The 18,223-nt window shown below is 33.3% G+C and overlaps 3 protein-coding genes across 9 annotated transcripts in view; all 3 read right to left on the bottom strand.

The window, feature by feature from the left end:
- Window positions 1-3,299, bottom strand: part of LOC134253161 (zinc finger protein 501-like) — a 40,641-nt gene extending 37,342 nt beyond the window's left edge. For all 6 annotated transcript variants that reach the window (XM_062735671.1, XM_062735674.1, XM_062735672.1 and 3 more), the window contains exon 1: window positions 3,222-3,299. The gene's annotated coding sequence lies outside the window, so the exon portion shown is untranslated. The remainder of the gene's footprint in view (window positions 1-3,221) is intronic.
- Window positions 3,300-7,061: 3,762 nt separating this feature from the next.
- On the bottom strand, window positions 7,062-11,359 carry LOC134253162 (zinc finger protein 675-like). Of its 2 annotated transcripts, XM_062735678.1 has the most exons (3): window positions 11,283-11,359; window positions 7,943-8,292; window positions 7,062-7,876 (listed from the first exon to the last, which is right to left on the bottom strand). In XM_062735678.1, exons 2-3 carry the CDS (start codon window positions 8,139-8,141, stop codon window positions 7,332-7,334), a joined length of 744 nt encoding a protein of 247 aa, XP_062591662.1. In that variant the 5' UTR covers window positions 8,142-8,292; window positions 11,283-11,359; the 3' UTR covers window positions 7,062-7,331. The 2 variants fall into 2 exon arrangements, with proteins under 2 accessions (XP_062591662.1, XP_062591661.1); XM_062735677.1 differs by having other exon boundaries at window positions 7,062-8,292.
- Window positions 11,360-17,562: 6,203 nt separating this feature from the next.
- LOC134253164 (zinc finger protein 678-like) lies at window positions 17,563-18,223 on the bottom strand. Its single transcript, XM_062735679.1, has one exon. It carries the CDS (start codon window positions 18,147-18,149, stop codon window positions 17,688-17,690), a length of 462 nt encoding a protein of 153 aa, XP_062591663.1. The 5' UTR covers window positions 18,150-18,223; the 3' UTR covers window positions 17,563-17,687.

Raw genomic sequence — 18,223 nt, 5'->3', positions numbered from 1 at the left:
GGAGATCGTAAGATACTTCGATGTGTGAAACTCAACAGACGGCAAACTTTGGGTGAAATAACTGATGAAGTGAACTCGAAGTTACCAAGTTCTATCTCTTCACGGACGGTAAGAAGACGTTTGCGATTTTTAAACTTTACAAGAAGGAAAACCAGGAAGACCCTTACAATTCGATCTGTAAACCGCACCCGCCGTGTAAATTGGTGTCGAGGGAAATTACATTGGACAGTGAATAATAATTGGAAAAAGGTGATTTTCAGCGACGAAAGCCAGGTTGTGATTGACCAGAATAAGCGCGTTTACAGCTGGAGAAGACCCGACGAAGTATGGCGACCAGAGTGTCATGGCGATGTTTTGGGGGTGTATTACTCACGAAGGAATCGGAACATTTACAGAGGTAGATGGGAATATTAATTCCCAAAAATACATTAACATTTTGGATACAAATTTATGGCCAGTTATTTTGCACCATTTCCCGAATGATGACTATTTCAGGATGATAATGCACCGGTCCACTCCTCTAACGCCACAAAATCATGGAAAACTGAAAACGATATTAAATGTCTTATTTGGCCATCACAATTTCCAGATATCAATGTAATTGAAAACGTGTGGAGAACCATAAAAATACGTCTTCAGAGACAAGTACACAATATTCATAATCGTGAAGACCTCATCTTGAAAGTAAAGGAAATATAGTGGTCCTTGCCTCAGCACAACATTCAGAGTCTGTATGCTTCAATTCCAAGGCGAATTCGACAAGTTATTAAATCTAAGGGTCATGCAACTAAATACTAGAGATAAAAAGGTAAGTGCTTAATATTTATAAAAAAAAATTTATTTTTGAATTTTGCGTTCACGTTGTTCACGTTACGTTACGTCAGCCATTTTATGACAGACTTATGGCCAGGTACTCAGGGGCGGATCCAGCCATTTTTGAAAGGAGGGGTTCCAAGGTTGTGTCCCTTTAACACCCCCCCCCCCACCCCCCCCCTCGGCCTACACACTCTCAAGCAAAGATTCACACACACGTATGGAAATATCTAAGATTGTGGTAAATAAATTCTTTAAATTGTTTTAGTTCCATTTTTCCCACAGTCCAAATAAAACAAGAAACACATTAATTTCTGAAAAACTACTGAAGCCTTAAAATTGAATGGAAGTGCAGCATTTCCGAAGATTCCAAAGAATATTCTTTTGGAATTTGAAATACCTTTTAGGGGTGGAGTGCAGTTGAGGTTTAAAATAAAGAGTTACATGTTAGTTCCTTCGAAAGATATAATAAAAAAAAACGGTACATTAGATAGCCAACACATGCAGCTAAAGATCATGAGAATATAATATCAAACTAAATTTCGCATGTTACATATCATATATAAGATATATAAAAACAGTCAGGGGTGGTACTGAAATCAGTCATTTTTGAAAATGATGGATAATGGTCATTTCTTCTAAGTATATAATGTACACAATTTTCTGATTTTTGTAAATATGACGTCTTTTCATCATATTTCCATTCTCAAGTTAATTTTACCATCCCATTTACTACAGTAATATACATTTATTGACTGAGTTCGAGGGCAACATGCGTTTTGTCGGACCCAAGAACCAAACCGAAGGCAGACAGCTTGGTTCGAGGGTTCGACAAAACGCATTTTGCCCGAGAACTCTGTCAATAAATGTTTTGTTATACCTTTCATTTTATTTTATTTATTTTTTTATTTACACGTATTTTGTACTTTATTCCGTGATGTAACACCAGATCTATCACTGTTTAACACCAGCGAATGAAAATGAGATTAAGCTCCGCCCACTCTGTGACGTAAGCGGTCCAACATCTCTCCGAGCGGTCCAATATCTCACTCAGCGGTCCAACATCGATTTTTTATGCCCGCTCAGCAAAACATTAAAAATGTTAGACTTTTTTCGTATAGAATTGTATAAGAACAAATTTCAAAAGGTATAACAATTAGATATAGTACACTATCCTGCCATAGACTCATGTGTAGAAAAACATCTTGACAAGTAATTGAAACCAAAATAATTTAGTGCGCCCCGTAAAACTATTGAGATAATTAAGTGCGCCCAGACCTAACAATTTGATAAAAAATGATGAAAAACTGTCATTTTTAATATCAGAGATAACTCTATTTCTAAAATAAATTTCAAAATAGAAATGACTGTTTTTCATCATTTTACTAAAAAAAGATGAATTTCCATCATTATTAAAAATCAATTTAATGACTGAAAATCATCATTTTCAAAAATGACTGATTTCAGTATCACCCCTGACTGAAAAATAAGTCGAATATTTTCTACCATTCTCTCATAAAAAAAGTAACAGTGAAGGTGAATATGGAGGAATTAAACGAAATGTATATGAGAATTTATCCTGCCTCTGATAAAAATCGTGAAAATTCATTTGCCGAGAGCAATACCGCATGAAACGATGTTATGCTGCCTACCCACCTCACATTGCTAATGTGCCCCCTCCACGTGACCTACCCACCATATATTAAAATTTTACCAACCACACATCATCAATATACTGCTTTCACGTGACCCACATGGAGCTTCATAACTGAAGTCTCAATGCGTCTGTCGACAACGTACAATGGATGTAGAACGTCTTGCCTGGACGTTCAGTGAAAGCGGTTTATTGATACTACAATATCAATATTTAATCTTTTGGTGAACCATCGGCAGGATAAATTCGTTATGTAGACACTTAGAGGGGTAATACGGAAATATGTGGGGTCCTTGAAAAAATGCATATTGGGCTCGGCTTACGCCTCGCCCAATATGGATTTTTTCAAGGACCCCACATATTTCCGTATTACCCCTCTAAGTGTCTACATAACTAATAATGCCCGGTATCTATGTAATATCTATGTAAGTTAGACTCATGAATATTTATTCTCTAAAATTGTTTATCTTCTCTCTCTCTCTCCCTCTCTCTCTCAACTTGGCAAAAATAAAGGGGGGGGTTCCAACCCCCGGAACCCCCCCTCTGGATCCGCCAATGGTAGTACTGTAGGTAAATAAAGCTATAGTGATTTTCCTGGACCTGTTACAATCTACCCTCCGACCCTGGACTCACACCACGTGACGTCTTTCTTGTCTTTTGCAGTTGACCTCATTTTATACAGAACATGTTTATGTAAGGACTGATAGAATTATCACATTAAACAGAAGTTATAAACTTAATATCATATGATTACCTGCACTGTCCGATGATCAGAGACAGACCGATCTTGCTTTGTGTATGCACCTTCCGATCTGGCTTTGTGTACAAAGTACATAAGTCAAAATGCCGAGCCCGATCATAATGAATCACAGTGGTTTCGTCCTATTACCTTGTTTGCCCTAGGTATATTCACCTAAAAGTGCATACAACCAAATATTCGTTTGATCAGTAGGTGTTTAGTCTTGACAACTTATTTTCAATTGAATGAGCCAGGCACGTCGCAACAGGGGGTGGGGGTGGGGGTGGGGGTGGGTGGACCTCCCCCCATCCCCACTTTTTTCCAAACAATACTTTACTATTGAAAATGTTCGTTGGCATATTGGCCCCCTCACTTTTGACTACAGTAAAGTGATATCAGGACATGTAGTATTGTACGTAGAAAATTGGTCCTGAAAGAAGGTGGTTCAAGAGGCATAACTTTGTCAAAAATGGCACGATTGTACATGTACCCAAAACATTACTTTATGAAGTATGGGGATTTGATAATTAAAACAATGTCATAGAAAGTTTATGTTTACAATTTTCCAAAATAATTCTAAATCTGAAAAAAATGTACCCTTGTTCAGGTTTTATATGGTAAACTAGGTAGATATCCAGTAGAAATATTTTTTTCAGTCCAGTTATTAGATTTTGGCATAGACTTGTTTGTGGTAAATAAGGCAAATTATTTATCTTTTCTTTTATATAAATAAGTTATCAAAACTTAGAGGACATGACTTAATGCAGTCTAAGTAGATTAATTATGTTGAAAAAAAAAAATAAATGAATGTGGAATGTTTGAGTTGTGGTCGCAACAGTTTTCTCCAAAGAAAATATTGGCGTCAAATTTGGTAAAAAACTAGATTAATTGATCAATTTAAGCAGAATTGGCGAGCCTATATTTTTGAGATGCCAAAAAACTTTAAGGTAATTCCACCCTCCTATGATGTCATAGGTTTCTGCAAAAACTGTAATTAGTTTAAATTCATCCCTAATAGAAAAATATCTCTTGAAAGAATGCTTTACAATAGGTTTAATGATAAATATTGTTAAGTTAAAGAATTTTAAAAATGCACATATTCTATATTTAATCAATTTTTCAATCTTTAAAAAATGTTGACAAGGGCAATAAATCCTGCTAAGGTCTCTTCATTCCGACATTTGCTTTATTGCAAAATAGTTTCCCTAATATTCACAATGAAGTATTTAGGAATACTCAGCCTCAGAATTATGCATTTTAACCAGTTTTTACATATTTTTCATTATAATATTTACAAAAAATGTACGGTTTTTTAGTGTTGACATACACTTCTGTTTATTTATGTTTCGCATCTTAAATAATATGGTGACCTATACATTTTTGCAATAATTGGAAAGTTTAAAGTATATTAAAGCCATATATGGCGTATGTACAGTGAAAATTAGTAGACTAAAAATATTAGAATTTATTATTTGTATCATTACTTTATATCAAGATAGAACTTTTCCGTAAATTACAAAATCTAAGTCAATTGCGTTACAAAGATATCACAATTTAATTTGAATTTTTTGAATTTTCTCCGACTCGGAAGAAAATACAAAAGATTTAAATAACACATTAGAGAGAAGATAAAGTCGTGTCATTAGGTGTTTTTCGTGTTCAGAATTGTATGAAAAGCTTTAATTTAAATGTATTAACTATATTTCTTTACTTAATTTTGCTTTTTTCAGAAATATATTTTTTTGATCAGTTACGCCATATATGGCTTTAAATGAAAATAAATGCAATTTTTGTACTTTGAACCTATGAAATTGTAAGGGTGGAAACACCTTAATTATAGGATATTTATATGTAAATTAGAACATAATTTTAGAAATTATTGGATATATTGAACCCCAATCAAGTAATGAATTACATGGAAAAGCAGGTGTCGCAATATTACTGAAAAAATGCTTTATGTTTAGTGTAGCAGAAATACCAATTGAATCATCAAGAATTATTGCTTTAGCATGTAAGATAAACGATAATGAGAAAATTTTTATTGTGGGGGCATACCTCCCAGCAGAAAATAATATTGAAATACTAGTATACACAGACGAACTTTCAAAATTACAGGATTTTTACGATTACTATCCAAGGTATGGCCGGTATGTCGTAATAGCGGGGGAATTTTAATGCTAGTTGCTTAGAATTAGATAATGGGCGCTGTAATTTCTACAAGTCGAAGGCACTGAGGGATTTTGTAGGACGAAATAATCTTAGGTATTTGCTGGGTAGCTTAAAAACGAGGGAATTGAAATACACATTTACAGGTACCCGGACAATGTTACACTATATTTTTTCAGATGCTAATTGTATACGTGTCTCAGATCCTATGAAATCCTTGATGAGAGGACAGTCTCAAGTACCTCTGACCAACTTCCTATTTTAGCAGTATTAGATATAGAGAGTAAGCAGCAGCATCTTACTGATATTAAAAACAAATCTCCAGCTTGGCACAATTTTTCTAACGACTCTATACTTTCGTACCAAACTGAAGTTTGCCGTCAATTAAAAATAGCGAACCAAGTACCAGAAACTCTACCAGAAATAAATGATCTTCATGAGTCCCTTGTTGAATGCTTAATTCAAGTGCAAACACTACCCTTCCCAGATCTAAATTCAACCCCCATAGTAAATCATACTGGACTGAAGAGGTGAAAGAAGCCCATGCGCAGGAAAGGAGGATGAGAAGCAGTTGGAATGTGGAAGGAATGCCTAGGGGGATGCATTACCAGACTTATTTCAACTATAAGCGCGCAAAAAGACAATTTCGAAAATGTCAGACATTCGCCTTTGAAAAGTACATCAAAATCACCTATACCGATATTGATCAAGCAGCCGGGTGCGATGCTCGGCTGTTTTGGAAACTAATGAGTAAACAAAAACCTCGGCGAGAATAGATATATCCAGAGATAACATACAAAGGAATTAATAACTGCATCTACTCCAGAATCGGTATCTGATGTTTTTACAATGTATTACCGTGACATTTACACTCCGATTTGTTATACGAAGATGAAAACAAAAAAACATGTAGAAATAGAATATGAAAACATCAAATGTTTTAATGAAAAAGATGCAACTCTAGATTTTGAAATATCTGAATCTACACTACCTGAGGATGCTTCCATATAAATATGATGAATTATGGCTTGGTCATTCTTGAGAAGAAGATTTTTAAAGAATTTTCCTATATATTTCTATGTAAAACTTTGGTCGGCCATTTTGGCCACGCCCTACCCCCAGGGGTCATGTTTTAAACAAACTTGAATCTACACTACCTGAGCATACTTCCATACAAATATGATGAATTATGGCTTGGTCATTCTTGAGAAGAAGATTTTTCCTATATATTTCTATGTAAAACTTTGGTCGGCCATTTTGGCCCCGCCCTACCCCCCGGGGGTCATAATTTGAACAAACTTGAATCTACACTACCTGAGGATGATTCCCCATTAGTTTCATCTTTCCTGGCACAGTGGTTCTTGAAAAGATGATTTTTAAAACACGCCACCAAATTTTCATTAATTCCCAATTATCTCCCCTTGAATGAGGGGATGGCCGTTCATTTGAAGAAACTTGAATCCCCTTCACCCAAGGATGCTTTGTGGCAAGATTGGTTGAAATTGGCCCAGCGGTTCTTGAGAAGAAGTCGAAAATGTGAAAAGTTTACAGACAGACAGCTAGACGGACAGACAGACAAACGGACGCCGGACCAAATTTTATCAGAAAAGCTCACTTGAGCTTTCAGCTCAGGTGAGCTAAAAAACCAAAACAAAATAACAATCAAACTTACAATTTTATTTTGGAATCAAAAACATAAAAGTCTTTAAAAAATGAAAGAGTCTTGAAAAAAAAAATATAATGCAGTATTCAAAAACAATTGTAATTTGAACTTTAAATTTAAACATTTATAAGGTTTATCACCAGTATGTGTTCTCATGTGTATCTATAGTTTTCCTGCCCAGTGGAATGCCTTTCATCAAAGATCACATTTAAAAGGTTTATCATCAGTATGTGTCAGCCTCTGTTCCTGTAAATTATCTAATCGGTGAAATGCCTTTTCGCATATTTCACATAAGGCTAATTACCATTATGTGTCCTCATGTGGCTCTTTAACCATTGTGACTGGCTAAATGTCTTCTCACATATATCACATTTAAAAGGTTTATCACCTGTATGCGTTCTCATGTGTCTCTGTAAGTCACCTAACCGACTGAATGCCTTTCCACACAAATCACATTTATAAGGTTTCTCGCCTTTATGTATCATAAGGTGAATCTTTAAGTTGCTTGATTGAGAAAATGATTTTCCACACGCACCACATTTGTAGGGTTTATGACCTGTATGTGTCCGCATGTGATTCTTTAAAACAGCAAGGTATATAAAAGCCTTTTCACACACTCCACATTTATGAGATTTATCATCTGTATGTTTCTTCATGTGTCTCTTTAAAACTGCCGGTTCCATATAAGTTTTTCCACACACACCACATTTATAAGGTTCATAACCTGTGTGTATCCTTATATGTATCTTCAAAGTATAAAATCGTTTAAAGGGTTTTTCACACACATCGCATTTATAGCGTATATTATCAGTATGTACCCTCTTATTTTTCTGAAAGGTACCTGATTGGTTGAACGTCTTTTTGTGCAAAGTACCTGATTGGTTGAACGTCTTTTTGTGTAAGGTACCTGATTGGTTGAACGTCTTTTCACAAGCATCACAAATGTCAGGTTCTTCACCAGATTGGGTCCTCATGTAGCTGTTAATGTCTACTGATACGGAAAATGGCTTCCCACATAATTCACACTTAAAATTTTGATCACTGGTTTTTGTGCTGATGTGTCTCTTTGAGTGACCTAAACAAGTTGAAGTACTTGAAACTTCCATATTGCTTAATTTATGGGGTTTATCACTTACATGTATTGATCTGTCTTTTTACATGCAAATTCCTTGTTGGATTTTGATCTGAATAATCGTCCATTACATTTACGGCATGTTCTTCAATACTTGAATTGGTTTCAAACGCTGTGTTTTCTTTCTGCAAATGTGATAAGAAAAATAACGTTTAATTAAGGAATGTTTTAAAGTTTTTCATGAGAAATTATTGTGTGAATCACACAAACTTGCCATGTAGGCATATTTCATAATGCACGCTAGGGCTTCATGAAAAAAATGCTTGCTTGTAGGTCTGTGTGATTCACACTTAACTAAAGGTATACCTTTACTAAGATGACTAAAAATTCCACTGATACAAACCACCTATTTGACATTGTACACCTGTGATTCTTGTGCTAAATTTCTATTTCAAACAACTAGGTCAATGACTTAATTTTCATGCTAGTGGCCCCTGAGTATTTCATGGAAAATACCTCAATTTTTCACATTATGGCCAATTGTTCCTTTACTTACACAATATTACAAGCAACACAACATTTTGCACATAAATTCTTTGACTTGATTAAATAAAAAGGATAAAACAACAGTTGAATTTGTTTCCTTCTATCAAAATGTATCGTATCGAAAATAACCGAACTGAGACCAAATTTTTCGATACGTATCGAACCTTGAAGGAGGCATTTCGTTTCACCCCTAATTGGATAGTGCAGGAATTCTGAGATTGTTGCACAGAGAAATTTGGCTGACGTATGTACTGTGGTACAGATTTCAATCCGAATTTCCCCTGTTCTTACACGTTAGTCTATTGAGCTTGCTTCCCAATGCTCCCTGTGCTCGCTATTCTACAGGCCTTGAAGTCGCATAGATCTCAAAATGAGAGCTTGTTTCAATAAATACAGGCTGAAATAAATTAAACCTTCGCTGCTGAAGAGTTCCACAATAATCTGTTTCCAATAATTCGTACTATAGATCATTCTTATAAGAAATAGTAGTAGTAGAAGGTTAAAATGAATAGCAAACAGCCATTATGCTGTCAGGAAAAATAAACAACTTTATTATTTACTGGATTTAAACATTTTAAAGGTAAGAAAGGAAAGTTTTATAGTGATAGACACTTTAAGGGATGTTCAAAGGAAAAAGTTGAGGCGGGCAGATAATTTATTTCAGCCTGTATTTATTGAAACGAGCTGCCAAAGTCGGAGCAAAAAAGCCCAAATCACGTTGTATGGCATCTGTTTGAGATGGGTAGTAGACGTCAGTCCAAATTTTCAGTCTCTACCCATCTCGCTGAGATTAGGCCTATACCCAGGTCCAGTCCAAAGACTATTTCTACCTACGTAGGTATTAATAGCTACCTAGGTATTAAAAGCTACCTAAAGTAGCTATTTTTACCTACTTTCTGCTTTACTTGCATTTTGTGGCCAAAGGCATGAACGGTGCAACATGGTGAGCACACAATTTCTTGATACAGTCACAGTGACACTGATGTTGAATATGACAAAAATTTGGCCAAAAAATGAAAACTTCGTATTTTATCAATTTTGCAAAGCAACTAATGTAAAATTGTCGATTCAGGAAGTAATCATTTTTTCGCCAAAATTTCGTCGTATTTATCATTAGTGTGACCATATCAAAAAATATGGAAATCACCATGTTGCACCGTTTGGTGATTTGGTCACAAAATGCAGAAATTATATAAAGTAGGTAAATATAGCTACTTTTGGTAGCTTTAAATACCTAGGTAGCTATTAATACCTACGTAGGTAGAAAAATAGTCTTTGGACTGGACCTGATACACATCAGCCCAAATACCACGAAAACCCGTGATTAAAGGGTTAATTAGATAGAATGTTCTATCGTTAAAATGATATTGTCCTACGGACCAGGGTGAGGGCTTGTACTGAGACACAGTTAGATTATTTTAACTAAGGGTTAATATATGAGGCGTCCGTGTCCTATTAGAATCTAACGTTACCCTCCGACCTGGACTCACGCCACGTGACGTCTTTCTAGCCTTTTGCAGTTGTGACGTCCCTTAAGGGGATGAAGGATGTATGGTCACGTGACTCAGTTGATTTACGTCATAATCTCTGATAAAATATGTACAAAACGAGATTGAAACCACAGTACTCGTATAATTTTTTTGACTGTTTGTTTGCGTTCACCATCTAGTATAAAAATATTTGAAAACATTCAAAATTTCTTGCAAATATTATCAAATTACGGAATAGATTAATCCACTCTGCCGTTTCCCTACTTTGCGCGTCCAGTGTGTCTTTGACGTCATAGTGGATCTCTTAGTTCAGTAAGATCATACACGGTAAAAACGGGTAGTATAAAAACGGGCCATAATATGTACATGGTAGGGTATTTTGCAAATTTCAGAACGCAAAAAATATTTTTACATGGTTGTTGACGGAAAAGTTCTGTGGGTTTGTCTTATTTCGCTTATTTCAGGAATGTGTGACGTCATAGTTGGGTTTTCCCGTACTCGAGAAATGTAAACATGACACGTTTTTCTCATGATCATGACTCGTTTAACTTTGCCCCGTGCAATATTGAGCTCAGCTTCACCAATCGATATTTTTACAGTTAATCAATACAATGACGACCTTGAACTTAGACGTAAATTTTCAAATATTGAATGATAGGATTTATTGCAAATTAATTTTTTTATGGTTTAAGTTGTCCTAAAAAAGTCGTAAATTTCCGTCTCCAGATGTAGTGATACAAAAGAATCTTGCTTTTTCGAATTTTTAACCTTATTCATACTCTAAAATATTTTAAAAGACATATTTCCGCTGGTATATTTTTTTATCTATGGTGAAAAATTTCAATTATTGACCGAGTAATGGACCCAGAAACACGGAGAATAAAAACTCCGCTCAGACACTGTGGGGTATGGTATTTGTCACTCAATATCTCAGAAATAAGTCTAGAAACCTATTGATATGTCTGCTTTATAGTATGTAGGACATACTAAATAAGATATATACAAAATATGAAAAAAATTAAATGACAGGTATTTTTTCAGCTAAAGGTCCTTCATCCCCTTAATACGGAAATGTTTCTGCAAGGACTGATGGAATAAACTTATCAAACAGATGATACAAATTAATATCATATGATTACCTTCACCGTCCGATCTGGCTTTGTGCATGCACCGTCCGATCTGGCTTTGTGTACAAAGTAAATAAGTCAAAATGCCGAGCCCGATCATAATGAATCCCCAGTGTGTCGATTTACCCCAAAGGACCCCAAAGAAGCCAAAAGGAACCCAAAGGGACACAAAAGGAAATTAAGAACAAAAGACTTAAAATAAAGAAAATAAATGGATTGCATAATAAATACTTGAAAGTGTTTGTTTGGGGTAGGGGTTGGAGGTACCCCACCCCATCCATCCCCGATATCATATGCCTAGAACATGTCATAAAATAAAACTTTTTTTTCACTTCTTAAATATGATAAAGTAAGATGTGATAAAACAGAATAGAAATAAAATAATACTTTGTTAATTTCAGCTAAAAGAAATCAAAGCATATCAATCTGACCATATTTAGTGTTTGATATGCTATGAAAGTCTTATGTTATTGAAAAGTTGCAACAAGATAAAATGTATGTATAACCGTTGTCTCTAAGTTAGTAGCCAAGATTTGATCTATGTCTTGGATGAAGCACCGACAGTGTGATTACGGGACGCAGTTTTATTTCATCCAAAATATTTTCGCACGATGTGTACAGTATATCTTTTAAATTGACGCTTTAGCCACTGTGCTTTTTGTTGTTCCAACCTTTTTCGTGAAAAATGACGAAAGTGTTTTGCTGTATCAAGCAGGAAATACCCGCCGTAAACATATAGTCCTCTACGTATATATTTAGACATAATGGAGGGTATTGAAATGCCCTTCTCAATATATAGGGAATAATCGCAAGTTTCTGCAACACCCTGATTTATTGTCAGTAATATGTCAAAGGTACTTGGACATAGATTTGAAGTTATATTTTCTCTATAGATTTTAATGTTAATTCACACAAAAATTAATTTAGAATCATATTTCAATTTAAAATTATTAAAACTTCAAAATTTTTGGCCGGTTGATTGACACATCCTTGTACTTTCATAAAATTTTAACTTTATTCTTAATCCTTAGGAAAAGTGGCAATCTTGTTAATTGTGTATTACTCAGTAAGAAATAAGTATTAAAACTTTAATCCAGAAAAATAATTTTATTCACAGTAGAAATGTTACAAAGCAAAACTCATTCACAAGTTTCATAATTCGAAGCTAAGTGTTTTTACACAGTTTTTGTAAACAGGGCCCGAGCTCTGTTATTGATGATGTTTACGATTCACCGGATGCGTTCAATCTTTAAAGTCTGCTCACCACAACTGCACGGACTGACAATATATTGTGTTTGTTTTGCTTTCGAACACGTCTACTCTGAATTTTCTGGATTATAGGAATAATATTTTTCATTTATACACAACAAAATTGCCACTTTTCCTAAGTATTAAAAAAGTTAAAATTTGTAAAAGTGCAATGTGTCAATCAAACCCGCCAAAAATTTGAAGTTTTAATAACTTTTTTAAATGAAATAAAATTTTTAATCAATTTTTGTGTGAAATGTTTTTAAAATATATAAGTCGTAATATTGTAGAGAAAAGTACCTTTAAAAATACCAAAACTATTATGTAAAAAAAAATTATAATACACATAGTTTTTTTTCTTGTATAAGCAGAGGCCTACTACACTTTATTATTTGAACTATACATGTGAATTGTAAAAAACATTAATGCTATTCATTCTTTCAAGCAGTTTTGTTTATAAGTTAAAATCATGTTTTATATGTACAGTTGTGTATTCTTATACGCCTGTTGGGCTTTTTGTCTTTTTTTTTTTTTTTTTTTTTTTTTTTTTAAATTTATTTTCCAGACCTATGCTATAACATAAAAATTCCCTACTCAGATATTTATGGCAGTTGCCAGGGATGGGGCCCTGACTAAACTCCATCTAAATACATTTACAAAAATTAAATTCTATATCACCTCGCAGGATGATTATTGATATTGTAAGACATATAGCGTACATAAGTAATAATAGTTACATTATTTTTTATAAACAAATAATGTTTATATTAGAATGCTTTTTATATATCTAAAATATAAGTAATTGAAAACATTATTATATTAATTTTACAATCAATATATAAGAGGAGTATATATGAATACACATTCCCATTGCTGTCTAAAGGGGAGATCACATACACTCGTTCAGTCCTTGGGTTCCCCTTCAGCAGCACTACTAGGGGGACTGAAACCGCTAGTAGCGGGAGTTATTATACTTATAAAACTAAATTCTAAATGTGTTATTGATATACATAAATATATTTACATAAAAATACAATTTACAGTAATTTTGTAAACTTATCAATAATATCAACATTAAGTGAATAATTACAACATTTAATTACTTTGCACCAAAATACTGTGGATTTTTTTATATGATGTAAAATATTATATTCAGTTTCATCGAGATTTTCTATTCTACAGAACATTTTGTATTTATATATCCTTAATGCAATAAAGGAAATAAAATTATTCAAAAAATATGTTTTCTTATTACATTCTAAGTAAAAACCAATTATAATGTCTTTCCATTTGATTTTAATTTTCAACACAGTGGAAGCTATATCCCAGATATATTTAACATTTCTACATTCAAAAATAAGATGTTGCATGTCTTCAACATTAGAACAGATAGAACACTTATCTGAGGTTTCTTTTTTCCATTTTACCATATATTTTTTACAACAAAGTAAATTGTGTAGTAACTTGTAATTGAAATCTGCAATGTTTTTATCTACAGCTACTTTAATCTTTTGCTGATAAATAGATTTCCACATTTCTTGATTAACAATGAATATTTCACCAAGTAAACGCTGATGTTTTGGCGGAGAAAATTTCTTACTCAAAAGAACATTATAAAAAAAATGACACTTCTTACTTTCAATCTTACAATAGTTTCCATGAAAATTAAGGAGGAACAGGACCTTTAGCTGAAAAAATTCCTGTCAATGAATTTTTTTCGTATTTTTTATATAACTAATTTAATATGTACTTAATATTTTAAAACGGTCCTATTATTGGATTTCTTGACTTATTTAAAAGATATCGCCCCACAAATACCGGCCTGTTTACAGTTTGTATGGAGTTTAGATACTTCATGTTTACGGGCCCTTAACGGAGTCCATAATGCGAATTTTTACTCACAAACGATAAATATGATAGATAACACTATACACTCAAATATTTCAGAATATTCATAGTGTTTAAATTACCTGAAAGCAATTGTTTTAATTTTATATAGTATTTCGGTGGGATAATTTCTGCATTTTTCAAGGCAGCTTCAACGACAAAAACCTCATTTTGAAAAAAAATCTGTCAATAAATATTTCTAAATTTACGATTGAATGTCAGTCCTTCATCGTAATTATTTACTGCATAAATATCACAGGGTGAAGCTAACCTCAATATTGCACAGGACATCCTTGAATTAGACGTAAGCATGATAAAAACGCTTCACGTTTGTATTTTCCGAGTGCGCGGAAAATCAATTGTGACGTCACACGAAAATATAAACATTCAAAATTATGTAAATAGATTGAATCTCTGCTACTAAACACCAAAAAATATTAATTAAAAAAAACTGCTTCAGAAATTTATCACGATAAATTGACTGTGACCTGTTTATTATGAAATAAAACTGATCATGACGGGTGTGTGTACTTGATCTCGCTGCACTGAGAATTTAAACACTACGTCTATGACGTCACTGACGTCAGACTGCAGGGTAAAGAGAAACAAATGTGTGGATTGGGCAACTTCAAATATCTAAATGATGGCAAGATCTTTAAAAGATTTTATTAATAATAATTTCTAAAATGAAATATTTAAAAAACAAATTTAGAATTTAGAATAAAATTACACAAGAACTGTTTATTTTAACAACGCTTAACATGTATATCATCACCGATTATGACGTGTTATGTCTTTTTAGTCATGTGACATGTGTCCTGTCTCCCCTTAAAATACCTTTTGTTCTTTATATTTATAAATTTATGTTGTTGATGTCCATTTATTTTAATTAATGTAAAAAACTTCCTGACTTAAAAAGGATGAATATAAACGAAATTCTACAAGAACCAATATGGAATAATAAACTCTTTTTATTTAAGGGGAAAACGATATTCTTTAAACACTGGGTTAAAAATATAAAATATGTAAAAGACCTGTTTTCAGATGCTGGTTTTAAAACTATCGGAAATATAGGAGAAGAAATTCAAAAAAAGTCAAATATATTGTGTGAATATAAAATAATTTACTCAGTTTTTAAATATATTAGAGAAAAAAATGGCTTTTTGTCTTTAATTAAAAAAAAATAAATTTGAAACAGAACTTGTCCTAAATATCCATCTGATATATCTGTATAGCAATTTCAAGTTTTTCACCATTAATATACCACTTTTCACATTCTTTTACTAATCCTCCTTTTCTAAAAACAACAATCTATGATTTGTGCACATTACTGTTTAATTTCCATGTTTCACAATAGTTTGATAATTGATCCAATAGGATTACAGACCAGAAATTGTTTCAGAAAAGAGCGCCATATCGTCTTCAAAATAGTACATAAGGAGAAAAAGGTTCAATGATGAAATTTCATATGGTACACATCAAATTTTAAAAATTGCATTTTAAAGTCATCCACATACATGTCGAATAGAATGAGTGAAAGTACTTCTCCTTGCATTAGTCCGAGATTGCTACTAAAAATGTTACTCAATAAATCTTCAGAAGTTACACATGCTTTAAAACTTTTATACTATCCTTTTAAAACACGTAAAAGCTTGTCTTAAATACCAATTCTGGACAATTTCAAATAAAGTTTGGATCGATTAAAAGAACCAAATATTTTTTTTAAAATCAATAAAGGCACAATAAAGTCTTGTATTCTTTGAAAAAGAGGGAGTGATTAAAGAATGCATCACTAGTTCAACATTTTGGAAAGGACAATGGAAAGAGGGTGATACTTATTGATATAAGTACAGGGTCATTTTATGCATTAGATGGCTCTTGCTCTTTTAACATCTTTTATACGAAATAAGATTTTTAATTGATTTTTATGTGAAATGCAGTTAAAATATATGACGTAATATTATAGAGAAAATCAAAACTTCAGTCTGTGTCCCAGTACCTTTAATTACCAAACTAATACCTCTTTAATAGTTAGGATCAAAGTTATCTCCTCTTTTATAAACATATGGTACAAATGTATCTTTATCATAAAACTGTTCCTCCCCCTTGCATCTCGTGGAAATACGTGTGTGAAAATCTCCCATATCCAGAGAGAAATCTTTATGTAACCAACATTTGGATAAACAAATAATTTCACATGTACATAATTTTTTTTAAGGTATTCCATTTATTTTCAAAACCACCATTAATGTTTTATCCCAACCCATTAAGTTGGCTGTGGTCCCCTGTGTTCTGCTGTATATCCATCGCTTGATCCCGTCTTTAAAGCCTCCCATTAATGTTAAACTTGTCTGTCACGAAAGATGCCTTCTTGTTATCATCCTTTGCTTTTCTAAATACTAGTAGAATTTTTTCGTCTTCTTTCTTGAATTTATGTAGGAAATTGTTGTGACATTAATAGTATGTTTCTTTCTATTTATGTGCATTCTTACGGACAAGTTCTGTTGGTAGTTTACAATGACTTCTACATATATGTGTATACATCTGCAACGGAGAGCTTTCTCTTTGAAAAAAAGATCTATGGAACAAATCACAGTTAAATCATTTTCATATTCCTGATGTATTTATTTCAATTTCTCAATTACATATAATTGATCTTTTAAACTCTATGAATAGTTCTGTTTCAATTGACTTCCCAAAAACATCATATGCTATTTGAGGATAATTTTTCTCTGACATCACAATATTAATGTTTCTCGTCACAATGTGTCTGTATGTAGATCTTTAACGTGTGCAATCGGTTGAATGCCTTTCCACACACAACGACACTTAACAGGTTAATCACATGTGTGTATCTTCAGATGTCTATCTAGATCTGACTTTTTACAATATGCTCTTGGACGAAAATCACATTTTCTCTCCAGTGTGTGTAGTCATGTGTTTTTTTAAATCATTGGAATATTTGAATGCCCTCTCACATAGATTACATTTGAATGGTTCATCACCTGTATGTATTCTCAGGTGTCTTTGTAAGGTATCTTTACGGGTAAATAACTTTCCACACACATCACATTTATAAGGTTTTTCACCTGTATGTGTCCTTATGTGTGTCTGCAAGTGATGTGAATGGCTGAATGCTTTCCCACATACTTCACATTTATAAGATTTTTCACCAGTATGTGTCCTCATGTGCTTCTGTAAGTGGTGTATATTGATGAATGCCTCCCTACACACAAAACATTTACATGGATAATCACCTGCATGTGTCCTCAAGTGTTTCTGTTATTGTTGTGACTGGTTGAATGCATTCCCACACACATCACATTTATAAGGTTTATCACCTGTATGTATCCTCATGTGTTCTTTAAAGTGACATGACTGGCTGAATTGTTTCCCACACACATCACATTTATAAGGTTTATAACCTGTGTGCATTCTCATGTGCCTCTGTAAGGCATTTAATTTGTTGAATGTTTTCCCACACACATCACATATATAAGGTTTATCACCTGTATGAATATTTGCGTGATCCTGAAGGTGATGCAGCAGTGCAAATGCCTTCCCACAGATATCACATTTATAAGGTTTTTCACCAGTGTGTGTTCTCATGTGTACCTGTAATTTTCCTGGCCAGTTGAATGCCTTTTCACACACATCACATTTATAAGGTTTGTCTGCAGCATGTTTATTACCTGTATGTGTCATAATGTCTTTCTGCAAGTTCTCTGATTGGTTGAATTCCATCCAACACGCATCACACTAGAATTTATCACCTGTGTGTAACTTCATGTGGCAGTTTAAATTACCTAAATTGTTGA

This window comes from Saccostrea cucullata, unplaced genomic scaffold (genome assembly GCF_032062105.1).
Source record: "Saccostrea cucullata isolate Sc308-1 unplaced genomic scaffold, CSIRO_AGI_Scuc_v1 ctg5626, whole genome shotgun sequence".
Lineage (NCBI taxonomy): Eukaryota > Metazoa > Mollusca > Bivalvia > Ostreida > Ostreidae > Saccostrea > Saccostrea cuccullata.
This window is presented reverse-complemented; position numbering and strand designations above follow the sequence as displayed.